The 26,492-nt window shown below is 43.4% G+C and overlaps 1 protein-coding gene across 1 annotated transcript in view; it reads left to right on the plus strand.

Annotated features, from left to right (window-relative positions):
* The window catches only part of LOC102236424 (AT-rich interactive domain-containing protein 1A-like), a 73,112-nt gene extending 54,391 nt beyond the window's left edge, over window positions 1–18,721 (plus strand). Inside the window, exons 5-20 of the mRNA XM_014471466.2 lie at window positions 3,411–3,651; window positions 3,750–3,839; window positions 7,711–7,881; window positions 8,265–8,565; window positions 8,900–9,045; window positions 9,134–9,231; window positions 9,323–9,532; window positions 9,646–9,850; window positions 12,410–12,539; window positions 12,904–13,079; window positions 13,410–13,539; window positions 13,624–13,743; window positions 13,915–14,011; window positions 14,184–15,006; window positions 15,111–15,241; window positions 15,357–18,721. Of these exons, the coding sequence (XP_014326952.1) occupies window positions 3,411–3,651; window positions 3,750–3,839; window positions 7,711–7,881; window positions 8,265–8,565; window positions 8,900–9,045; window positions 9,134–9,231; window positions 9,323–9,532; window positions 9,646–9,850; window positions 12,410–12,539; window positions 12,904–13,079; window positions 13,410–13,539; window positions 13,624–13,743; window positions 13,915–14,011; window positions 14,184–15,006; window positions 15,111–15,241; window positions 15,357–17,279 (4,992 nt within the window). The 3' untranslated portion in view covers window positions 17,280–18,721. The remainder of the gene's footprint in view (window positions 1–3,410; window positions 3,652–3,749; window positions 3,840–7,710; window positions 7,882–8,264; window positions 8,566–8,899; window positions 9,046–9,133; window positions 9,232–9,322; window positions 9,533–9,645; window positions 9,851–12,409; window positions 12,540–12,903; window positions 13,080–13,409; window positions 13,540–13,623; window positions 13,744–13,914; window positions 14,012–14,183; window positions 15,007–15,110; window positions 15,242–15,356) is intronic.
* Window positions 18,722–26,492: the final 7,771 nt, after the last annotated feature.

Here is a 26,492-nt window from a genome sequence, read left to right on the forward strand (position 1 = left end):
TCTAATTTTAAGAAATGTTTTTCTGGTAAAATTGTGTCTTTTTTTTCTGCTAATACTATGAGTATATTCTCATAATTGAACCAAAGCTTCTCGTAACCTGGCCTTTATTATTCCGTCAAACAGCTCGTTGAAATAAAACCTGCCTTTTGAACATATATTCTGTCGTTTCTGTCTTAGAAAAGAAAGCGAGCCAGAAAAAAAAAGAGCAGTTAAAATCAGATCAGGTATGAATTTATTTATTCATTTTTTTTATATTATTTCTAAGCCATGTCGAGCAAGTTATAGTCCTCTTCTATAAGAACGTGAGCTTTGCAGCTGAAGAGGTGGCGGGCCCAGACCGAGGAGGTGGAGGCCTCCGTCAGATGACCAGTCTTGTGATGTCTCCTTAGAGGTGGGTGGGTGCTGGATGGAAACAAACTGAGGGGTGGGTGGGGAGTCAGCTGACCAGGATGCTGCTGCTGCTGCTGCAGAGTGGGCCCGGATCTCCTGCTACACAGAAAACTCTTGTGTTTCTTTTCTTTTTATCCCCCCATGAAGATTTGTTGGAACCACCTTGGAGTGCGACTGTTCCTTTAATCCAACCCACTGTGTTATTCTCCTGGGTTTTACAGGAGCCACATTCCCGGCTCAGACCAGGAAAGCATGAGCTTGTGCTTTCTTAGAAGGGAGGGAGGGCAGAGGCAACCGGGTGGTGGTGGTGGTGTTGGGGAGGAGGAGGAGGGTGTATTCTGAATCAGCGTTCTCCTCCTGTCACTCCCTCTGGGGTTCCTCCATCAGGTCACGTCCCAAAAATAGCAACGGGCGCCGTTTCAAGTGCAAAACCGCCGGCTTCAGGGCTGCAGCCAGCATGCGAGTGTGAGATTTCTATGGGAATACTTGGCCACTTTCCAAAGCATGCTCCTTTTTTTTTTTCCTTCCTTCCTTCCGCCGTCGGATTTCTCTTCCCCCCACCTCCCCCCTCTCTCCTCCTCTGGTGTGACTGGCAGATGAGCTTGCATTTCAGAGCGAGCACATGTTCTCCACGTGACGGGCCGATGTGTAAACACTCACCTTCCCGCTAACACAATCACCGCCGGCTGCCTTCCCTCCTTCCCCGCCTCCCTCCCTGTTTCTGCGTCCCAGCCAGCGAGGCTCAATAACAACACCACATGGCAGCAGAGTCTGTGGCCAGCACCACTTATTTCTGCTGCCTCCTGAGATGACTTACTTCAAAAAACCCCCCACTTCCCCTCAAACCCCCTTGTTTCGTACAGACGCAGTTCTCTTTGCCAACATGGATCATTATCAGATTTCCAGGAGGAATGTGGAGCTTTTTTTTTTTTAATAGCAACTAGAGATTCTGCTGTTATTTTAGCACAACTAAACTCAGTTGTCTGTGCTTTTTATTGTGATCCACTGGGTTTGCTTATGTTTCTCTCCAGTAAATGTGGATGTAATGTGTGTGTTGCTCCAGGTTTGAGCAAAACTGCAACGTCGGGTCAGGTGATCTGGGTTTCCCCCAGAAAACCTGCTGAGCCCGGTGTTAGGGATGTTCGAGCTGCCAACCCGTTGTGTTTTTGACTTAATTTTTTTTTAAATTTGACAGAAAATTTTTAAATATTACTAGGTAATTATATTATTGTAAGATCCATATACACAATAACTATTGTCTTAACATTAAAAAAAATCAATTAAAATATACATTATTTTGCACTTTAGTTGTTTCATCCTAATTAAAGTGTTCACATTTTTCTGATCCTTGTCACTTTATTGGCTGAAGTTGTTAGAGTGTAGAGCGGAAAAGACAGGAAGTGGTTATGGAGTTCTGGTGAATAAAACAAGCAGCTGACCTCAGGTCAGATCATAATCAATGAAACATTGGTTATGATCTGTAATGACAACAAAATGTAATGTTTCAATTGTTGACTGTGTGTTTTATGACTGTATATTTGTGTTTTAAGATGTAAAGCATATATACGTATACAGTACAGACCAAAGGTTTGGACACACCTTTCTAATTCAATGGGTTTTCTTTATTTTCATGACTATTTATAAGGCAATAAATCCCACTTATTAACCTAACAGGACACACCTATGAAGTGAAAACCATTTCAGGTGACGACCTCTTGAAGCTCATCAAGAAAATGCAGAGTGTGTGCAAAGCAGTAATCACAGCAAAAGGTTGCTACTTGAAGAAACTAGAATATAAGGGCTATTTTCAGTTGTTTTACACTTTTTTGTTTAGTGCATATTTCCACATGTGTTATTCATAGTTTTGATGCCTTCAGTGTGAATCTACAATGTCAATAAGTCATGAAAATAAAGGAAACTCATTGAATTAAAAGGTGTGTCCAAACTTTTGGTCTGTACTGTATATATACTGTATATATGCTGAAACTCTGTTACCATTGTGCTTCCTACCGTTTCACCAAGGAGACAATTTATCCCGTCTTTGCCGTCACTGTTACTGGTATATAAAATAAAAACATAACCAAGCTAACAGATTTTAGTCTGTTGGGGGGGGGGTAAATAAAAAGTAATGTAAATATAATACACTGGGGGGAAACCCTGGATCATTAAATAAAACATCCTCTGCTTTATGAACCGTAAGTGTCTGAGCCACAGTTAAACTGTATTGAGTGTAGTTCTTTCTTTGTTCTTCATAATTTGGCTGATTCTGTGAACTGTTATCCAGAGCAACTTGTATATGTTTTTTCTCTTTGTGATAGATGTTTTCGATTGATGCGTTAAATGTTAATTCATATAGTCGGACGTGAAGCAACATTACCGTCTGCATGGACAAATACAGCTAATCGTGGGATGAAAGGAAGTTAAAAGCAGGAAACCAAACACACAAAAAAATTCATGATTTTAACCTATTTAACATTTAAAGTGCAATTGACAAATTTGAAGTACCTTCTTGAAATTGTACCCGTAATACAGATAAAGTCACGTCCTGAGCAGGGGTCAAAGTGCAAAGGATCAATTCCAAGTTAAAAGCAAATCCTACAGAACATAAAAAAAGACAAACATTTAGCATCAAACATACTTTCATATTCCATATTCAACTTCCAGGAGATGAATTGAAACAGGAAGTTAAATTAAAAGGGGGCTAAAGGGATTGGTCAAAATTCCGTGGCTGTGATTGGTCAGAAGAGAAGGAATCACAGAAAACATAAAGGTGATTGGTCAGATTTATGGAAAACTTATGATAACCGGTGAAATTCTAGGCACAATTTGTGAATGAGTGAACTTATGTTAATATTGACATCGCATCAGACTTCTACTCCACTGCATTTATGCTTTTTTCCTCTTATCTCACTTTTTGGCTTATTATCCATAAAGCCTTGTGTTTAAAAGCAGAACTCGGTGGTAGAAGTGATTTGCCTCTGCACCCCCTCCTGAACCGCAGCGCTCTCTCGTCCTCCCAGGATCTGTCCGGCTCCATCGATGACCTGCCCACCGGCACCGAGGCCGTCCTGAGTCCGGGCGTCAGCACCTCCGGTGTGTCCAGCAGTCAGGGAGAGCAGAGCAACCCGGCCCAGTCGCCCTTTTCCCCGCACACCCCGCCCCACCTGCCAGGCATCCGCGGACCCTCGCCATCCCCCGTGGGCTCCCCGGCCAGCGTGACCCCGTCCCGCAGCGGCCCGCTGTCCCCTGCTGCTGTGCCAGGTAGACGCTGCAGCCGTCTTAGGAGCAAGAAGCTTTGCAGACTGAAATTTTGTTTTGTTTTGTTTGTCTTGAGCCGTTGTGTCTGTGCTGTTGCCCAGGTAACCAGATGCCACCGCGGCCGCCCAGTGTTCAGTCGGACAGCATGATGCATTCTTCCATGAACCAGTCACCCATGGGCCCCGACAGAGGTGAGCGCCTCTGGAAGGACAAACTGCTAATTGTTCAGCATCAGTTTGTAACTGTAAACACACTGAGCTACAAAAGTCCTTTAGCATCTTTACATTATATAAGCAATGAGGGAGAATTTATTCATTGATGAATTATGAGATTCCAGTAGAAATAGGTGCCAGTGTGTTGACCTTTGACCTCAGACTGCAAGGTTTCTTACAGTTATAAACAAAAGTCTTGGGAAAAAAATCCTGGTGTTTTTCAACTCTTCAGTTTTCTAGAATCTAAAAATGTGTCTAAAATAAGTTGGTCAAAATCATGAAGAATTTTCAGGCTGAATGTACAAAATCTGAGAAAAGCTGCAACATCAACTTACTGAACATATTTTTCTAAGATGATTATTTTGTGGTTAGGGCTGAAACGATTAATCGTGATTAATCGATTATTGAAATAATGGTCAACTGAGGTAGTAATTGATCAATCGAAAACCAGAGTTTAGGTACTCGGAAACGGGCCATTTGCTGGACGAACAGCAAATCCAGACAGAAAAATAAGCAAAAATTGTACAAAACATATATACAGTTTGCATTTAACATAAGAAAAAAAACTTTTGTATATAAATATGTTTTATCTATAACTCTAGTGGTAGTAGCAGTTTTAGCTTCATCTAATTCAAATTCTGTAAAATAAAAATGTCTTAAGCTTCTTTTGTGATCCAATAGCAATTGTCAGAATGATTGATTACTAAAATAATCAATAGTTGCAGCTCTATTTGTGATACACTTCATTACTGCAATTGCATAACAGCAATGGTTTGATCTGTGATCATTTGAGAGTAAACAAGCTTCAATCATCACTGTCCACATTTCTTGATTAAATTCATCGCATTTTCACCAAATCCCCAGAATTTCAGCTTTGATAACTAAAATAGTCAAGAGATATTGTCTTGATATAATTACATAGTGAAACTTGTGTCAAAATGGGCTCAAAACATTTTAAGATGACAAGATAAGAAAATGTTCTGAAAACAAAAATAATTCCATCCACATCAAGTCAAAAAAATGCTTTTCTAGAGAATAAACGTATATTATCTGAAAGTGAATAAATTCTGGAAAAGTCCTGTTTGACGTCCAGTCATCTCGACATGGCTTTGTGTAATTGTTACATCATAAACATCTCGTTATCTCAAGATGAGATAACATAAATATCAAAACGCGCCTGAACTCTCGCTGTACATTGAAAACTCCAGCTTGTTTTGCTCTGACATCTATCCATAATGCGACTGGCTGTGGCTCAGGTGTCAAAATGGCTTTTCTTCTCGTTTTTGGTGCTTTTAAAGCCTAACCCCAAAATCCCTGCACAAAAATAATTCATCCTAAATAAACCGAAACAGGTTAAACATCCAAAATTAGCCGGAAATCAACAGAGAATATGTCAGTTGGTCAAAAGGGAAAACGTGCGGCAGCCTTCAGACCGAGACAATTAAGGAGTAATTTCACAGAAGCCATCATGTCCAGCAGTGCTTTATAGTGGTGTTTATTAGAAACACTGAAGGTGTTTGGATCTGTGCTGCTCTGTAGGAATATCTTGTTACTGAGCGTTAGATACCGCCTTCATGATTTACCTCAGAGTCAGAGCCTACAGTGACGGTCCGTGGGCGAAGCACAGAGAGCAGAGGCTAGTTTGAGTCTAATCTATTGGATCTACACAGACTTTGAATTAAATTAGCTGGATTTAATCATCCGGCTTTGAACAGCTTGCCTTGCAGTTTCAGTCCAGCTAAACCTCTGTTTACATGGACAAAATAATTGTGGACTGTTCCTTTAAATGGGACTGTTTGTTGTCCCTTGCCAGGTTAAATGAGGGTAGCAGACACATTATTAGTTTGTGTTTAGTCTGAGGGAAGAGATTCTCTAAGCCACACTGTGACCTCCGTACACTACTGTGCAAAAGTCTTGAACCTGCTTCTTTTCTTTATGCTTTCAATTGATTGGACTGTTGAGTGTCTTAGTGCTCATCTAAGCTTGTTGTGTCTTACTCTGTACACTGGATGCATTTGCAGCAGGGCTGAAATGACTAATCATAATGAATTGATTATTGGAATAATTGTACCTTAATTTAGATATCAATTACTTATTAACTAGAGTGTACAGACTCAAAGAAAGACTAATACAGTCCGAGTAGTAATTAAGCCAAAACTACACATAAATATATACATTTTGCATTAAAGATAAACAAAAACCTTCTTTTTCAGTATATACACTGCCTGGCCAAAAAAAAAGTCGCCACCTGGATTTAACTAAGCAAATAGGTACAAGCCTCCTATTGGATAAGTACTGCATAGGCCATTATCTTTCAGCTGGCAACAAGTTATTTAACCCCAGCTGATGCAATGAGTAACTCCTCATTTCTTAAACAACCATGGCAAAGACACATCCTGTGGTCGTGGAAAAGACGTCCTGAATGATCGTGATCGGCGATTACTTAAACGTTTGGTCAAATCAAATCGAAGAAAAACAACAGCAGAACTCAGGAGTATGTTTAATTGTGAACGCAAAAGCATTTCCACATGCACAATGCGAAGGGAACTCAAGGGGTTGGGATTGAACAGCTGTGTAGCCGTAAGAAAACCTCTAATCAGTAAGGCTAACCAGAAAAAAAGGCTTCAGTTTGCTAGGGAGCATAAAGATTGGACTCTGGAGGAATGGAAGAGGGTCATGTGGTCTGATGAGTCCAGATTTACCCTGTTCCAGAGTGATGGGCGCATCAGGGTAAGAAGAGAGGCAGGTGAAGTGATGCACCCATCATGCCTAGTGCCTACTGTACAAGCCTGTGGGGGCAGTGCTATGATCTGGGGTTGCTGCAGTTGGTCAGGTCTAGGTTCAGCAACATTGTGGCCCAAAGAATGAGGTCAGCTGACTACCTGAATATACTGAATGACCAGGTTATTCCATCAATGGATTTTGTCTTCCCAAATGGAACGGGCATATTCCAAGATGACAATGCCAGGATTCATGGGGCTCACATTGTGAAAGAGTGGTTCAGGGAGTATGAGACATCTTTTTCACACATGGATTGGCCACCACAGAGTCCAGACCTTAACCCCATTGAGACTCTTTGGGATGTGCTGGAGAAGGCTTTGCGCAGTGGTCAGACTCTCCCATCATCAATACAAGATCTTGGTGAAAGATTAATGCAACACTGGATGGAAATAAATCTTGTGACACTGCAGAAGCTTATTGAAACAATGCCACAGTGAATGCGGGCTGTAATCAAAGCTAAAGGCGGCCCAACAAAATATTAGAGTGTGACCAGTTTTTGGTGGTGACTTTTTTTTTGGCCAGGCTAGGCTGTGTATGTTCTACCCAGATCTTCTCGAGCTTTGTTTGACGTTAGCTTTGATGTTAGAAGTAGTTATGCAGCTACAGATGCATCTTTAGCTACCGGCGTTATGTTGTTACTTTTTAGGCAAAGACATGTTGATTTTCTTATTTAAAGAATGAATTGTATTATTTATTTGCATTTTCTTATGTATTTCTAATATTGCATAAATTGAGCTTAATTGGTTAACTGAAACGTCAACAGAATGTACCTAATTTCTTTATCCGATTAATCGCCAGGATAATCGATTAACCGCCGAGATGATCGATCAATTGCCGTAATAATCAATTGACAGTCAGAATGTCTGATAGAATTATTGCGTGCTAAAATAATTGTTAGCTGCAATCCTAATTTGCACTCATTCTTGGCTTCAATAAACTGCTTCTGTCCCTCCCTGTTCCTGTGGAGGGTTTGATGCTAAACCAAATGCAGGCTGGCGATTTTGATGCTGCTTGAAGTTGTTTTCATGGGCTCTGTCCTGAGCGAGTGATCCCTCCGAATCTCTTCCAGTGTACATGCGAAACCCTCAGATGCCTCCTTATGGGTCCCCTGGACAGCCTGGCTCTGCCTTATCCCCACGCCAGTCTACAGGAGGCCAGATACATAGTGGAATGGGACCATATCCCCAGAACAGTACTATGGGAAACTATGGGCCTCAGGGGGCCCAGTACGGCCCACAAGGTGAGAATTGATTTCTTTGCAGGATTTTTTTTGTGTCTTCATAAAAATTATTTCCAGTCATCATAGAGCAGCTGCAGTGTTTTTCTGTGATTGACAACATCCAAAAAAAAACCCAAAACACTTTGAAATTCCTTCCTACTCGAGGTAAATTATGAGATATCGCTTCACTTTGAAGTCTGAAGAAGTTCTGCCATGAGTCACGGCAGCAAGCAGAGGAGGCCGGATAGAGGCCGCTACAGTCAGGCGGCCTGTCGGAACAGGCAGCACAGATTTAAATTCAGCCGAGTCGGAGACACATTCCCATCGCCGACAAATTTTTGGTAGAAGGTAACCTTGTTTTACAAAAAATACGAACTACTTAATGAGATCTCTGATCCTTCCAGGCTATCCCAGGCAACCGGGCTACACAGGGATGCCCAACACTAACTACCCCAGTGGGCCTGGAATGGGCGGCTCCATGAACCCCATGCCGGCTCAGGGCAGCGGGAGTCCGTACGGAAGCATGCCACCCGGCAGGATAGGCCCGGGGCAGATGGGTACTCGGCCCTACGGTCCTGGTATGGGCCCCAACATGGGAAGCATGCCTCCTCAGGTGGGGTCCGGCATGTGCCCGCCTCCAGGTATGAACAGGAAGGATGGGGGGCCCACCATGCACCATGGCCCTGCAAACTCCATACACACCAGGTACATGCTTTTTTACTTTCCTTTTATTTATTTAATATTTTTTCTAAGGCTGGAGTATATCTTTACAGTCATAGTTTCACGCTTGGACAATTAACTTCATTTTTTTGTAATTCCCCGTCCATTCCATTTACTTTTATATAAATATTAATTAATTAAAGAGCATTAAGACCATGAAAGCCTGATAGGGTAAACTGTCCTTCCCAGGAAAATAAGCTATAGACTCTGTGAAAGGAAGAAGGGATTTGTTGATAAAATCAGTCTGAAGTGTTCTACATGTAGTTTTACTAATGACAAAACTGGTCCTTTCTAAAGAAAGACATTTTTCTTCCTCCAGGCCACCAGGTTATCCTAACGTGAACCAAGGTATGATGGGATCAGCGCCTCCCTATGGCCCAGGCATGAACAGCATGCACAGTGTGATGAACCAGGGAGCACCGGGACCTTACCCAGTGGGTGGAAACATGGCCAACAACAACCCCGGTGAGTCCAACGTACTCTAATGGTACCACCTGTAACACTGTAACACTTCCTCTTATACGGCTGGGGTTTTTCTCTCCCAAACACTAAGGGATGGCACCTGGTTCTGAGTTTGGCATGGACAAAATTAACCCTGCCCAAAAGATCAACAACAAAGTGGATGGGACTCCAAAACCTGAATCCAAAAAGGTAAAAGTTATCATCTGAAAAGTTTGTTTTGTTTTTCATTCTTGTTTTTATTTTATCTTCCGTCTTACTGGTTATCTCCATCGCCCTTTAGAAGTCGAGCTCTTCCACCATCACCAATGAGAAGATCACCCGGCTGTATGAGCTGGGCCCGGAGCCAGAGAGGAAGATGTGGGTGGACCGGTACCTGGCCTTTGCCGAGGAGAAGGCCATGGGGATGAGCAACCTGCCCGCCGTGGGCCGCAAGCCTCTCGACCTCTTCCGCCTCTACGTGTCCGTCAAAGAGATCGGCGGCCTCACCCAGGTCAGCCGGCAGTTTTGCACGAACGTATCGGTTTGGTCAAACCACCTTTGTGAATCTAATTTGGTGGTGGTGTTTTTTTTTCCTTCTTCCCTTCGTTCTTTCTCTCACTCCAGGTAAACAAGAACAAGAAGTGGAGGGAGCTGGCCACCAGTCTGAACGTGGGCACGTCCAGCAGTGCGGCCAGCTCGCTCAAGAAGCAGTACATTCAGTGTCTGTACGCCTTCGAGTGTAAGATCGAGCGCGGCGAGGACCCGCCCCCGGACTTCTTCAACACGGACACAAAGAAGAACCAACCCAAGATCCAGCCTCCAAGCCCAGGTGAGACCTGCTGTCAGGATATTCCACATAGGATGAAACTTTTCACATTTTTCATGTGACACTGATAAGCTTTCTTTTGTGGAACCCACTGCACGCGTTTCAGATTGTAATGAAAAAAAATATCACAAATTAATAATTCAATAATCACGTGGTACAAAACAAACAATCAAGTCTTTAAAAAAGAAAAAAACACACATTCAATACTCTTGTTAGCCTAAAGCTAAAATAGCCCCAAGCATCACTAACAACTCTACAAGAATTAGCATGTCAAAAGATTTCAGAAACACCATGAAAATAATTAAGTGGGTCAGTGGCAGTTTAGCCTAAGAAACCTTAGGACATTAACAAAGAACAACCAGTCATTATTTGGTTATTGTTTGGGTACTTATTACAAATAACCAAACTCCACTGTGGTGTTCCACTCTACGAACGGAGAAATGATAAAATAGAGAAAACAGGACCTGAAAGCCGATCCTGGCATAAAATGAACAACCTTAAACAAAAGAACAAACCATCTGAATGTTGAGCTACTCACCGCTGAATTAGGTAACTTCATATCAAGTTTTCATTGAGTTTTGGGATGTAAAAGAAGGACGGGTTCACTCCAGCAGTGCACATCTAGCACTGTTGTAGCAGAGTGGCTGGTGGAATGAACAGGTGTAGAAGTGGTGGTGAAGTTAGCTAAATGTGTTCTCTTGTTTAGCTAGAGAACAAGAGAACACATTGTGAATGTGTGAAGACACACACATCTTCAAAGTGTGTGTCCCCCACACTCTGAAGATCCCCGCTCTAGCACAGAGAATGCATGTGGTTCATATGTGACAACCGGCAGCTTCTTTTGTAGCACTTTTTCTCCTTCGTCTGGACCGACATTGGAGGTCTTCTGCGTTATCCGACTGTAAATGCCTCCATACTGTGCCTGTGTTGGGTCGAAGTCGGGTCAGAAAGGGCAGCGCTCTGCTCCGGGGCGTGGCGTGTCGCCCTGGAGCTGTTTGTTTTGGATGGATACTCGTCGTGACTGCCAGGAGCAACACCACCAGGAGTGACCGCGTGCTGCCGTTGCCTCCGTTTGGCCGGACCCCAGGCCCGTCAGACGCTGGGCTCCGAATCAGCACAAAAGGCAACAGAGAAGGGAGGGGGAAGGAGGGATGATCAGCTGGCACCGTGAGGGAGATGTGGGCACAGAGGTTGGGGCGGCAGGGGGGACCACGTGGGGGCCGTTAGGTGATCTGGTGATGGCTCTGTGATGGCTCTGCGATTGGCCCAGAGCCACTGCAGCAGAGCAACACTCCCTGGAGATCAGGACGGTGATGAATGAGGTCTCAGCGCTTTGTGTGTTTTGTGTGCGTGTGTTTATATGTGGAAAAGTCACACAGTTCAGCGTCTTTCTTTCCGTTTCTGCCATGCTACATTTTTTATATCCTTACGAGATTCCCCCACCCCCCTTCATCTTTAGTGGAGGGAAATCCCTGCCCAGAGGGAGGAGGGGGAATGGGGGGAGAGGCAGTGTGAGAACTGAAGAGGCTGATGTGAGAAAATGTGAATAAATGTGACCTGCCAGTGACCCCTGTGTGTGTGGGTTGGTGTGCGTGTGTGTGTGCCAGCCAATTTAATGAATGGGAACCTGTGACTCATCAGACTGCCGTGTTAATAGTGAGAAGTCCTGGGCTCAAGTTAAGGATGAGCGATGCTATGTCACACACACTCGCAACACAAACAAACCATCACTCACTCTTTCACACACGCACGCCTGCACACACACACACTGTGTCAGATGGCAGACTGCCGTCTTCTACACTCAGGATCAGTAACGGGTCAGAGTCAGGAGGTAGAACAGTGAATTACAGCGTCTCTAATTAATTAATCACATTTTAATCAAAAACTATACATTCAGGGTCCATGCCCATCCAGGCATGGACACAATAAGCAACATTTTTAATTAAAAAACTCTTTTTGCTGCCAAATTATGGATTATAGACATATAAGCTCAGCATCAAATTTATTTCTTGTTTTTAATCTGTTGAGATCCTTCAACCATCAGATTGGAACAAAGTGTTATTCTATCATTCAGCTTTCCAGTGTTCCAGGAACTTCTGATCATTCATGGAACTTCCTTAGAAGCGTGGACTGTGGACGCTGACATTAGCGTTGGGAACGGCTGTGCTGCTGCTGCTACATGTTTAGCGTTGAGATACTATTTTACTGTAGGCTTGAATAACTTCACTCATAGGCTAACGCACGTTTGCACAACTTGAACACAAAAAGTCTTTTCCAGTATCCCAACAGATTGTTTTTGGAGCAAAAGTGAAATCACAGTGGGCAGTCTGCATTGCTGTCGATCACTGTTGTTAGAGGATGTTGCTTGTGTGTCAGATTTACGGGCATACCAGACACGCATAGCAAAGGTTCTGGGGCTGGATTTTTATTTTTTTATGCATTAGAATCTATGCAGTTGATTCCCACTGCTGCAAAGAGACTACAAATAAAATTTACAGATTTATCCAGAGAGTATTTACTGCTGCCAAAGTGCTGATTGTTGTTGTATCGTTGTTCTTTCAGCTGGTTCAGGGTCCCTTCAAGGGCCCCAAACCCCCCAATCTGCCACCAGTTCCATGGCAGAAGGAGACCTGAAGCCTCCCACCCCAGCCTCCACCCCGCACTCACAGATGCCTCCGATGCCTGGTGTCAGGTATGATGTCAAAAGATATCATGTTTGGGAAACATGTTATTTTTGGGAAAGCTAATTTTGTCTGGAAGGCATCATAACATTAAACCTACCCCCTTGTGGTGAAACTGCAGGATTACATCAACAACTAGAATCCAGTAATCTGAGAATTTAGGTGGACCCCCGCCTATTTGCAGTTGACCATTCGCAGAAATTTTTTTTCTAAAGCATATCTAAAATATGCAATGCTACTTGACCCACTATTGGCTGGCACTTAGAAAGCAACCAGTCCAGGAGTGTTGTTCATTTTCCTTGCCACTGATTGGCTGTGGCAATAAGATTTTGATATTTTAATGAACATTTTGACAAATCTTGTGTCATTTTGCAGGAGCAGTGTGAATCTGCAGGATCCGTTTGCTGATGGTGGAGACCCAGCGTTTTCCAGAAGGAACACCATGACTCCCAACTCTCAGGGCTACCAGCCGGGCATGGGCGGTCCAGAGATGATGAGTCGCATGGCTCCCTATGAGTCGAACAAAGACCCATTCGGGGGCATGAGAAAAGGTAGGAACAATAATAACTAGGGATGATCCAATCCACTTTTTTTCACCTCCAATACAAATTTGGATATCTGGGGTTTAGTACCAACTGATACCAACCCAATACAGAAAAACATTTAAACAGACATAACTGTACTAAACTACACTTTTATTTGCTAATTCTTCACCAGTGCAGCACACTTAAATTCACCAATAGCTTCATAAGCTTGGTCACACATGTAAAAAATAAACTTCAACAAATCTCCAAGTGGGCGAACTGACAGGCACCCGTTCCCAGACTGCAGGTGTTGGAGCTGAAAACTAACAAAATGGTAATTTTCCTTGTGTTTCTAAGCTGGAGAACAGTTCATGCCCCCTAACCCTAATAGTGGAATGGGCGAACAGTACAACAGAGGACCACCAGGTCCCATGGGTAACATGCCGATGGGTCAAAGGCAGCAGTATCCTTATGGATATGACCGAAGGTAAGAACACTAGAAGCTGTTTATTTTCAGTCATTTTCTGTATTTTTATGAAAGGTGATGATGGCTGCAACGTCGTTTTTACAGGCAGGAACCAGGCATGGGCCCTGAAGGCAACATGGGACCCGCAGCGCCTCAGCCCAGTATGATGCCTTCTGGTTCTGATGCAGGGATGTACTCACCTAGCCGTCCCCCACCTCAGCAACGGTCAGTACTATTAAGCGCAAATTGGCCTGTCTTACAGCCAATAGAAGACATAAATTTTTCCTCTAAGGCATTTGTGATCATGACTGCAATATCAATCTCTCTAACATCCCAGGTTATGGATTTACTGTGGACATGAAACACAATTTTATAAAATTTTATCCTTGTTTTCAGGCATGATTCCTACACAAATCAATACCCTGGCCAAGGGGCTCCCCCTGGTGGCCCTTACCCAAATCAACAGCCAGGAATGTATGCACAGCAGCAACCTGTAAGGACATTTTGTTTAGCATTTCCAGCTTTTTTACTGTTTTGTTAAATCAATAGTCAATTATGTATTACTACTGGATGTTCCTTTTATATCTGTGTTGTTTAAATAGAACACTATGGTATATACAGATGTGAGAGCAGAAATAATGGTGCTCATTGTTTTCTGCTAACAGAACTACAAGCGGCCTGTAGAAGCGGGGTACGGCCCTCCAGCCAAGCGCCACGAGGGGGAAATGTACAACGTTCCCTACAGTGGTCAGCAGCAGCCTGGACCCCAGTCCTCTGGGCATCAGGGCCAGCAAGACATCTATAACCAGTACAACACATATCCAGGAGGAGAGCGCAGACCACCAGGCCCACAGGGCCAGTTCCCCTTCCCTTTTGGGAGAGATAGAGGACCTTCATCTGCAGGGCCAAACTCCCAGTCTCACATGCCTCCTCAGATGATGACAAGCTCGATGCCTTCTGGTCCTGACGGCCCCCAGGGCCCCGTATGGCAGGGCCGCAACGAGATGGGCTATCCCAATTATCCCAACCGACAGGGACCTCCTGTACCAGGCCAGGGCCCCGGGTACCACGGTATGAACCGTTCAGGAGAGGAGATGATGCCATCAGACCAACGCATTAACCATGAGGGGCAGTGGCCCGGCCACGTAAACCAGAGGCAGCCTCCATTTGGACCTGCTAGTTCTGGACCACCTATGACCAGACCTTTACCTTCGACTTACCAGACTTCTCAGAACCACATTCCTCAGGTGTCAAGCCCAGCTCCCATGTCCCGGTCCATGGAAACCAGGACATCCCCCAGCAAGTCTCCCTACATGCACCCTGGCATTAAGGTGCAGAAAGCCGGCCCTCCAGTTCCCGCATCGCATATCGGCCAGGCTCCTGTGCAGCAACCCATGATTCGACGAGATGTGGCCTTCCCTCCCGGCTCTGTGGAAGCTACACAGCCCCATCTTAAACCCAGAAGGCGGCTCACCATGAAAGACATAGGTAAATAACTTCTTATGTCTTAGGCTCAATAAATTAAATCACATATAAGCATGTAGGGTTTAGGTCATTTCGACTCATGGGCGATTTGTTTTTTCTCTTTAAAGGCACTCCTGAGGCTTGGAGAGTTATGATGTCCCTAAAGTCAGGGTTATTGGCTGAAAGCACCTGGGCCTTGGACACCATTAACATTTTACTGTATGATGATGGCAGCATTACTACTTTTAATCTTTGCCAGGTAAATAAAGTACCTCTCCTCTGGCAGGAGCCTTCCATCAGCTACACACCTTAACTCAGTGGTCCTGTCTCTTGGAGCTGTCATATTCATTTAAGTTTTTTGTTTGGTTTTGCAGCTACCTGGGTTCCTGGAGCTGATAGTGGAGTACTTCAGACGCTGCCTCATTGAGATATTTGGCATCCTAAAGGAGTACGAAGTGGGAGACCCTGGTCAGCGCACCCTGATAGATCCCAACGCAGCTGAGGACTCCGATGATGAAATTCCCATACCTGAGTGTGAAGACATGGACACCGATGAGGAAGAGGATGAAGATGAGGAGAATGAAGAGAAAAAGACCAATCATGATGCCTCCTCACAGGTGAAGGTTAAAGAAGAGGAAGAAGAAAGCTCAATGAAAGACAAGTCCTCAGAAGACGATGATGAGGAAGAGAAAAGGGAGTCTTCTACCAAGGAAGCTAGTAGCTCTACCTCAGGGTCTTCTCAGGACCCCAACATCCACTTGGAAAAGCCAAAGCAGGCTAGCAAGTTTGATAAACTCCCTATCAAGGTAGTGCGTAAGAAGAACCCCTTCCGCTTAAACCACTTATCCAAGCTTGGGCAGCGACAGAGTTTTGACAGTGGCCTGATACACTGGAGTATTGGCGGTGGCGACACTACTGAACACATCCAGACCCACTTCGAAAGTCAGATGGATCTCCTTAAGCAGCGGAAACGCACGCTACCCGCCACTGAAGGCCGCAAGAAGGTCAAGCTGCTTGGGACGACGGAAAACCCAGAGAAATCTAAGTTCTGTTTGGAAGAGAAGGTTCAGCAGCAGCAGGCCCAGTGTTCTGATCCCAACAAGGCCTCAACAGAGAAGAGTCCTTCCTCTCTTTCCCTCTGTGCACCAGTCACTGCCACCATTGATGACGTACTATCGGCCCGACCAGGGTCGGTCACGATGGAAGTGGTCCGTGGAGGTGCAGAGGAGCAGAAAGAGAATGGCAAGTATCTATTTAGCATCAACCCTGATCCTCAGAGTCGACGCAACGTCAAAATCCTGGAAGACGAGCCCCACAGCAAGGACGAAACTCCTCTCAGCACTCTGTCGGACTGGCAGGACTCATTGGCCCGCCGCTGCATCTGTGTTTCCAACATCATCAGGAGCCTCTCCTTTGTCCCTGGCAACGACCTGGAAATGTCTAAACACCCGGGCCTCCTCCTGCTTTTGGGCCGTCTGGTGCTGCTCCACCACAGACACCCTGAGCGCAAACAGGCACCAGTCACCTATGAGAAGGAGGAGGAAGAAGACGAGGGAGTGAGCTGCGACCGAGACGAGTGGTGGTGGGACTGCCTCGAGGTGTTGAGGGAGAACTGCTTGGTCACTCTGGCCAACATCTCAGGCCAGCTGGACCTTTCTATCTACCCAGAGAGTATATGCTTACCACTGCTGGACGGCCTGCTCCATTGGGCGGTGTGCCCCTCGGCAGAGGCCTTGGATCCCTTCCCCACACTCGGCCCACACAGCTCACTTTCACCCCAGAGACTGGTCCTAGAGACCCTCAGCAAGCTCAGCATCCAGGACAACAACGTCGACCTCATTTTGGCCACGCCACCGTTCAGCCGCTTGGAGAAGCTCTACGGCTCGCTCGTACGCCTTGTCGGTGAACGCAAGGTGGCCGTCTGCCGGGAAATGGCAGTCGTTTTGCTAGCTAACTTAGCTCAGGGCGACAGCTTAGCAGCGCGGGCCATCGCTGTCCAGAAAGGCAGCGTGGGCAACCTGCTGGGTTTCCTGGAGGACAGTCTAGCCGCCACACAGTACCAACAGAGCCAAAGCTCCTTGCTTCAAATGCAGGGCAGTCCCCATTTCGAGCCTACAAGCGTGGACATGATGCGGCGAGCAGCCCGGGCGCTGCACGCCTTGGCCAAAGTGGAGGAGAACCACTCAGAGTTCACTTTGTACGAGTCGCGCCTACTAGACATCTCCGTGTCTCCACTTATGAACCCTCTGGTGTCCCAAGTCATCTGTGACGTACTCTTTCTGATTGGCCAGTCATGACAGCCGCCAGGGGCTTTCAGCTCTGCCTCTTTCTGTTCCCCACCCCTCCACCCCCAGACCTCCTTTTTTGTGTGTGTGCGTATGTATGTGTCGTATGCGCGTGAGTGAAATGAGTAAAAACTGACTGTCCTTTGTTTTTAATTTATGCAAGAATCACCTCGGACTCTGCTGTCTTTTTACCCCTGCTTCTCACTAAAAGGAAGGAATATCATGAAGTAGTTGTGGATTTTAACCGTCTCACATGGAGCGATACCGGCAGGAAAGAGCAGATCGGGACCCAGGCTTAGGACAGAGTGCACTGCCCTGCGGACTGGACTTGTTTTTTAATGAAAAAAAAACCCCATTCAAAAAAAAAAACAAACAAAAAAAAACAACAAAAAAACTGTAACCAAAGTTGCTGTCTCGTTTACAGTGAGTTTGGGGGATACTTGTGCTTGCGTTCTCCCTCAGAGAGGTCTGCAGGGCACAAAGGAAACAATATTATGGTTCATGTTTGGAGGCTACGTAGACTCATGGACTGTGGTGTGGTATAATTGCTGTAATTTTGGATGCTATATACTCAGCCTCACAGGAACCACATTATTGGCTGTGAACAGACGTCTGTCATGGGAGGCCTGTGCAGTAGATTGTAGGACTTTTTTCTGTACTGTACACCTTAAAAACTGTAAACATACTGTAATAATACTGTTTCACACTGAGATATGCTGGCTTGGCAGCAAACTGTAGTTTTTAAAAACAGTTTTAGTTCATGTCGAGAGAAAACGGCTTTCCCCCCAAAGTATGGTGAACCTACAACACCCCGACCTCTTCTCTTTGTCCCTTGATTGTATGACCTGACCCTCTTATATTAAAAAGTCACCTATAGGACTGGTCCTCAACGCTAGACGCAGTCCAGGCTGCAGTGTAAATATCACGTTGTACATTACACTTCTCTCTTTCTCAGCTTCTGTTGCTCTTCATCGTTTTTAATCCTTTATTGAGTCCCCCCTCCCGCACCCTATTACCCCTCTTTTCTCATCAAGTATGCCATGTGATTTACTTGATGCCCCCCCTCCCCTCCGTTATTTCGGCGCCCCAATCCCTGCTCCATTCAGCGCTCCGGGGTGTTCAGCTGCTGTCCGATGCCACATCTAAACAAACGTCAAGTTTCAGCTTGTCTCCGAGGCGAGTGTAGAGCTTATTAACAAGAAATGTCTGCAGTGTCATTAGAGCTCCCTCATAAAGACAAGCTAAACCTTGATGAAGAAACCAGCTTTCTTTTTGTTTATTTTTATTTTCCAGTGATGCGGATTCTGCATATTTGTATCTCAGATGATGTAGCTAAAGACTTGATGTAAATTCCTTTTTTCCCCTTTTTTGGCTTAATGAATATCATTTATTCAGTATGAAATCTTTATACTATATGTTCCACGTGTTAAGAATAAATGTACATTAAATCTTCATAAGATGTTTGCTGTGCTTTTATTTCTGATTTGCTCTTAAAAGGTATTAACAGACTTTAATTGGGTTTATTGTAGCCTGGTAAAAAACCAGCATCTTGTTCTGTACTTCACTTCCTCCAGCGGGTCTGGACCCGCTGATGTTCAATTGCTTCCTGAAGATGTGGACTGTGTTGAGGTTTGAAATGTTACCCAATCGTTAACGTTTGTCCATGACGTATGTAATGCGCCCGTTGGACGCTATTGAAGCTAACCGGAAACTGCTGTAAGCAACCAACCTTCACTGCCAACAGAGAAGTGGCGAGCCAAACCAGATAGCTTCCCAATATTGGGAAGCGTGGTCAACATGGGCTGAACGGTTTCTTCCCCTTCCTCCCCTGCCATTGTTAAAACTACAGGCAGAATCCAATTTTAAAACGGCGCAGAAAATGACGTAATCGTTCACGACGTTTTCTTCTGTTCGCTGATTGGCCCGTTACAAATTCTACCGGAGGAAATTACGCTAAGTGGAGAAATCCAGACTGTGCCATGGAGGTACGTTAACACAAAGTTACGTACCTGAAGCCTGAAGGAAAATATTTCAGGGTAGCCATGTTTGTTAGGCAGCAATCAGAGAAGGTGGACCTGTAGAGAGTCGCCACTGAAGCTGCAGGATGTATATATAACCATGTAACCATATAAACCATGTTTTTTTTTTTATGTACATATTTGTTTAAACTCACCATGTTGTGACCAGATGGCCATTTGCACCACTCTGGTCAGACATGACTAATCAGAGCTAGGTGGAGGATCTTTACACTTTGAATCAGGCTTCTTCATTGGTGGCCATGCTAACTAGCTTTAGCAACCAGCTGTAGTGTAGCAGAAGGCAAAGGAAAGGTGTGACCAGTGTGAGGATGATTGACAGCCCAAAGACCCTCCTCCTAGATCTGATTGGTTGTTCCTGACGAACAGTGTATTTCTAAGTTGACTGTAGGTCCACAGGAAGGGCAGGACAAATTGCATCTCATCATTTGGACAAAGTTTTCTGAATCTCATTTTTGTTGTTGTGGGGATACCTTAAGAAGAAAATTATTGGACAGAATATAGGGTTTTTGTTAGTTTTTTTTTTGCTGTTTATTTTCATTATCTTTTTTTGTTTATTTTACAAATCTGTTTATATTTGGCATTAAATTCCAGCAGGTGGCGGTAATGCGCCAAAACATTGCCTGCTATCTGCAATTAAAAAGACGGAGCCCACAGACAGGTAGGACGCAGAACTCAAGTTTTTCACAGATTCTGTCTCATATTACACCTGACTTCTGACATAGTGACAATTTTAAATGATACATTAAAAAAAACATATTTATAAAAGTTACATACAGCAGTTGTAAGCAGCTTTTTGAGCCACTGTGTTTCTGAAAGCCCCCTGTGGTGAAGCAGATTGAAGTCAACCCACTGTTAATGTCCATGACTGACCAGAGGAGGCAGGCCCGTTTTGTGTTGAGGTAAACTACGCTGCAATGATTACAGACGGTCTTTAGAAGGAATTTAGAGTAACAACACACAGTGTCCTCCTGTGGGTTGAGTGTGTTTGAATCACGTCAATGCCACTAGATGTCTCTTACTGGGCTTCTGCCAAGAGTAGTTGCTTTAGCATCAGCTACACTTGAAATACAACAAAAATGAAAGGTTTTACATCACATGTCTGTTTAACCTTTCAAGAGTTTTCTGACATTTTATGAACCCACATATGTTGATGTCCATGTTTCCTTTTGTTCTCTGATTCTGACTTGATTTTTGAAAACCTCTGTGTGGTTTGTTAACGACCAGAGGCAATTCAGTCTTCAGAAATGTGAAATGTGTTACGAGATGCACCCAAGAGCCCCATGATAACTCTTGAGGAGCTGCAGATATTGACTACTCAGGTGGGGGAAATCCACAGGACACATACTACTTGTGAACTCTGACAAGTTGGTCTTTATTCAGTTTAATAAAAAAAAAAACTTTGCCCGAAAGGGAAATTAAACGTTGCCATAACTCTTATCATTCAAATATTTTCCAAGTTGTCATGGAAGGTGATGTTGTGGGTCAGGAAGGCTAGCAGTCAGTCTTGAAACAAGTCAGAAGAGGCCTCTGACCAAAGACCATTTCTGCATGACGGACTGATGACATGCTAGCAGCTCAAATTACTTAAAAAGAATTTTGGAAACTCATTCATGAACTATGAATCATTTTCCAAAAATACATCAGAATCTTTGGTTGTGGAAGCTAAACAAGCTACATTCTTCATGTGGCTTGTACATCTCAGGCACTGAAGCAGTTTTTTTGGGTTTTTTTTTTGCTGACATCTCTGAAATTGAATCACTCTGCAGGCACACCACTCAGCAGAGTTTGCTGCGCATGACATGATTGACATGCCAACATGACGATGCACCGCTGTCTTTGTACCTGGATCAAAAACTGCTGATCCTGTCAGACATATTTACGTGGGCGGAAATATGGCAGGAGGTTTAACTTAGAACATGCACTGTTAGAGGAAACGACGCAACAACAGACAGCGTTTCAAAAATTGCAAATATTTATTTCCATTGGGGTCCTCAAGGAAAGGAAAGGAACAAAATAGAATCTATTAGAGCGAAAACAGTCAGCATGAGCTAAATGTAGCACCAGCTGGGTGTTCAAAGGCACCTGCGTCTTCTTCATGTGGTTCTACTGAAGTTCTGTTCATTTAGGAAGTCTCACTGAGATCAAGATGCCCTCAGGAAACAAACAACCACTAAGTGAAGTCCTTGTTTTAGTTGCCAGGATTTTGTCTGAAAGAGCTGGACTCTGTGAAGTGTGTCAGTGAGACGGAAATAACTGGACACCAGAAACGTAAGTAAATTCTGTTGGGTTTTTATTTGAGAGAAAAACACAAAATAGCACATAACTGGGAACTGGAAGGACTATGACATATGGTTTTAAATATTTTTAGAGTTAAAAGTTACACAAAATATTACCAACTGTTTTGGGTTTAGTTTCTAGTGCAAATATCCTCATACACTTGAAATAAGACAAAACTAAGAAAAAAGCGCTTAAGTCAATATATATAGATTTTTTTTTTTGGACAGATCAACAGACCCACCCACCTGAGCTGGAGACCCCCGCAGCTTCTCCAGAGTTCCCTTGAGCCTCTTAGGTACTATTCCAATCCATTTTGATCAGTCTCATGAAACCCCAGCAAAATACAATAACATTTTGTAGCTGTAGCAAAGTTCAAGAGGCCTGAAGAGCTACCGTAGTTCATCATATAAACCATGATTGGCCCTTTGCACGTGACGTCACTCTCTTTGAAAGTCGGCCCGCTCCTCCAGGACGCACGTCACGTCAAAACACGCACATCTGGCAGCCTAATATCGCTCTCATTTAACATTAAAATGGTCATATCGTGCTGCGCGGTCGGCGGCACAAACGGACAAGGATATAAAGCAAACTTTTCATTTATTGTATAACTTTTAATGTGGGAGGTCACGGCAGCGTCAGCTAGCAGCCATCGGTGTAACCGCGGATTTGCACTTTTTACAAGGTAAGAAGATTAATGTTCATATACTTTATAAGTACATATTATTAGAAACATATCAAATATTGCTTTATGGCGAAGGTAGGAGTCTAACCACCAGTAACCATGGAGATGGTGCCCACCGTGATGTAGCCTAGCATGTACTGAAAAAACTGGTTGGTCTCGTCTTATATTTCTAATGCTGTTCCGGTTTAAGGAGAACCGCAGTTTATGACACAGTGATGTAAATCTTGTGGTCGGTAATTTGATGTACACGTCATGGGAGGGAGGAGCTATGGCTCGGTGTCTAAACCAGCCTTTTCAGGCTTCTGTAAATCTCTATGAGCCAGAACCAGGTGAGCTACGTTCACAGGTAAATTAGCTCGACTCCAACAAAACTGGCAAAAACAAACTTGGGAAAACAACTTAAGTCGCTCTGCTCAATACTCCCGTCCCTCACTCCCAGTCCATCATGGCGCTTCCAGTGATTAGTTGCAAAGAGTCAGTAGTGACCACTGGAAGGACCTTTCTGGCCCTGACCACAACTGAAACAACCCGATGCTATGGAAACGGCTGCCAACCCGTCCATGCTTTAAAACTTCCTTCAAACCTGTCACTTGAAGAACAGAGAGCGCTAAGGACATCTGTCATGGATTCTTTATTGAGCCATGACAAACGGTGAACGCGCTGCCAGAGCTTTCCTCGGCTCTGTAAAGAGATTGTCAAGCTGTTCTAATCCCATCAAGAGAGCACTGAACAAATCCCTCACAGCTCAGTCCCACTCATCCGCACACGCTTCCAACAGGCTGATTATATATGCGCAAAAAAACAAAACTTGCTGAATTTCCGAGGAACTTCCACACTAGTGATGTGTCGGTCGCTAACGATCCGGCTCTAAGAGCCGGCTCTTTGAAGTGAACGATTGGAACCGGCTCCACAATGGGAGCCGGTTTTTTTCTACAGTACATCGCTGTCTCTCCGCCTCCCTGTCGTTGTGCTTGTGCTCTGCCCGATAGTTTTTCCCCACATCGTTTGTTTTTTGTCCTGCGGTGCCTCGCTGTCTCTCCCCCCCGTCTCCCTCTCCTTGCGCGTTTTGCTTTTCTGCCAGCGCTAGAGCGGAGAGTTTTTTCCCTCGGTCGGTCCACTGCCCTCATGTCAAGCGTGTGCTCCACACATCTGACCAATCACACATAGTTTCAATTAATAATGTGGCGGGAAAACACTGAAAAAAAAGTTTATCTCCACTTTTTTTGTGGAAACGGCAGGCAATTGGCCAAGCTGTATAGCGTTCGTCGGCAGGTGTTTATGTACAGACACTCAGTCAGCGTCAAGAAGCACAGAAAGAAGGGGAGTCAGTGTGAGAACTGAATAGGTGAAAATAAATGAGTGACAGAAAACGGAGCAAGATTTGGACTCATTTTAATGCTACATCAAGCTCCAGGGCAGAGTGCAGACTGAGCAAAGTCAGCATTTCCTATCTGCAGGCTCGACAAACAACCTGAACAGCCACATGCGGACATCACACGCATCGGTATTGCTATAGCATTGTTATGCAGCATTTTTACTCATCATAAGTGCTTAACAATGTCAATAATGAAACAAAATATTATAAAATTAGGTTTAAGCTGTTAATTAATTAATAATGTCAAAAATATATTTTGGGAGCCGAAAGAGCCGGCTCTCCACAGTAAGAAGAGCCATTAGAGCCGCATCTCGAAAAGGAGCCGAAAATCCCATCACTATTCCACACGTCACCTTTCATATCAGCTGGCTCTGTCTTGTGTCTCTGACGCTGTAGCGCCCTCGTCTGGTTAGAACACGAAACGCAGCAGTTCTCAGAGAACGACTGGGAACGAGATGAGTTCTGTTGGAAAATGAATGGTTAAGATAGTTTCCGGTCAGAACCGCTGCGTCATGTCTGCTTTAGAGATGCAGATATGTTTTTTATGGTTTTCTCGTATTTTTGGTCACGAGGTCACATTTTAGTCCGTTTCATTTACATCAAACCAGATACACTTAGCAGTCAACTTCAGGCTGAGTCACAAGCAAATAAAAATCTTACAATATAAATGTTGACTGTAACACAAAGTTATAGTGATAGGTGTATGACATCTCTCTGACTTTGATTCATCCAGATCTACTGTTAATGAATTTATTAAACGTGTCCACATACTTTTCCATAAAAGTGACCTAAATTTTGTTTTTATTGCTCAGAATCAACAGAATATCTATATTTTTAAAGTCAACACCTTTTTCTTTTTTTTAAAAAATCACACCGTAAATCTCTTTCTTTAATGATGCAAACCTGCAAAGTCCTTTTAATGTTCTGGGTCTGATATGATATACACATTCCTTTCCAAAACAAACAAAAAAACTAATTTAAAGTTTTACAATGTAGTTTATTGTTGAGAAGATTTCTTTTTTAAATCAATATTTTAAATATATATATTTTATTTCTTTATTCATCTGTTTTGTGTCATTTTCAAATGCAGGATCATTAAAAAAAAAAGATGATCTTTTATTGTTACTTTTAACTTGCTGGACCGAACAAACACTTTGTGTTCATGACCTTGACTGGATAATTTTAGAGTTTGGGTTGAAATTCTGTTCCTCTGACGCTGAAACAATGAGATTTGAAAGAATACTCGATGCCTTTTGGCCATGATGATGAGACTGTCCATCTCACTGTGTTGTTGTCATGGTGGTGTCTTGTTTGGGATCTCAGAGCTCAGTAGAGGAAGAACAGAGTGAATGACGGAGCCTAACTGAAAAGACGACCCTGATTCATCCAACATGCTTGAAACTACATATTTACATGTAGCGAAAAAGAATAAATTTTTCAGCTACGTCAAACCAAACTTTTCTTGTTTTAGGTTGGTTAGAATCGCCAAAATTATTTCTATTTCCAAAATTCTGGAAATTTTATCATGATTTTTTCCCCTAACTTTACATACATTTGGTCAGGGATAGTGTCTACTTAAACTGTATGACTTGGGTCAAACCTTTTGAGAAGTTTGGTCTGATTTAACTTCAGATGGTGAGAAAAAAAAAAAGCATATCCTTTTATTCTGTGTATAAATCAGAAGTAAAATCAGGTAGAAAACGCTGAATTGTGTCCCCAGCTTAAGAAAAAAGAAACATCCTGACTTTAATCTTCTCAGATCAAAAAGTACAGGCATTCTCTCCTCTAAAATTGAGCTCTTTTAACAGGACCTCATCTTTATAGCCCAACAGAAAACACACACACTTTGTAATTCCAGGTTTTGTTCATGAAAAGATAATAGTTTATCTATTCTAGGAAAATACAAGAGCTACATTGCCACCCTTACAGCTCAAAATAAGAGTTTCTCTGGTGATTGCAGAATACTGCACAGTGCAGTGTTAGCACTGCTGTCTTGCAGCAAGATGATCCTTGGTGTTAACCTTTTCCAAACAGTCCAAAGCCATACATACTGGGTAATTGACCTCCAGTCTGAGTGGAGGTTTTTGCAATAATGAAGATAGTGACTATAGTGACAGACGAGCCTTCATGGAAATATAAAACACAGTCATAATTGTTTTACCAAGATCTCATTCCTCTGTGGGAGTTTAGAAAGAAAAAAAAACGGTTTTATTTCCCAAGATTATCCACAAGGTTGCACAACACACTTTTCCAATGTCACGCTGCACTGCAGGAAGTAGTCTTCCCCTTTAGCACAATGACCTATTTTCTCTCAACACAAGTCTAGTAAAAAATATAAAAAACACTTGTTTGCATGTTTGAGCACAAAGATGCTTTGTCACTTCTTTTCTTTAGCGTCTTATTTACATGTTAAAAATGTAAGTTTAAACCTAAGAGATTGTCCCTTTGTAAATAAAGGGTTATATACAACAAAAGATTCAGGGATTTTTTTAAAGTTTCTACATACTTGAAGCAAGCTACATTTGAATTCTTATATTTCCTGTCTGAGAAAATAAACTTTTATAGGGGCTCCCTAAAAATAGTGTTATTGTTTCAAAGACTGACTTCACTCTTGCTACTATTATCTGTTAAACATCTCAAAATACAAATTTGCCCACTGAGTTCTGCTAGTGACCCAAATGTTTGGTAAGATACTTGTGGTACATTTGATTCATAGAGACTACTGTATGAGAAGCACCTGAAATACTGTCCTGTAAAGTTGTTTGATCTTAAACTATAACTGGAATAATAAAAAAAACACACACACACAAGAGCTTTAAAAAAAACATCTGTTTTATTTCAGTACACTATTT

The sequence above is a fragment of the Xiphophorus maculatus genome, chromosome 13 (genome assembly GCF_002775205.1).
Source record: "Xiphophorus maculatus strain JP 163 A chromosome 13, X_maculatus-5.0-male, whole genome shotgun sequence".
Lineage (NCBI taxonomy): Eukaryota > Metazoa > Chordata > Actinopteri > Cyprinodontiformes > Poeciliidae > Xiphophorus > Xiphophorus maculatus.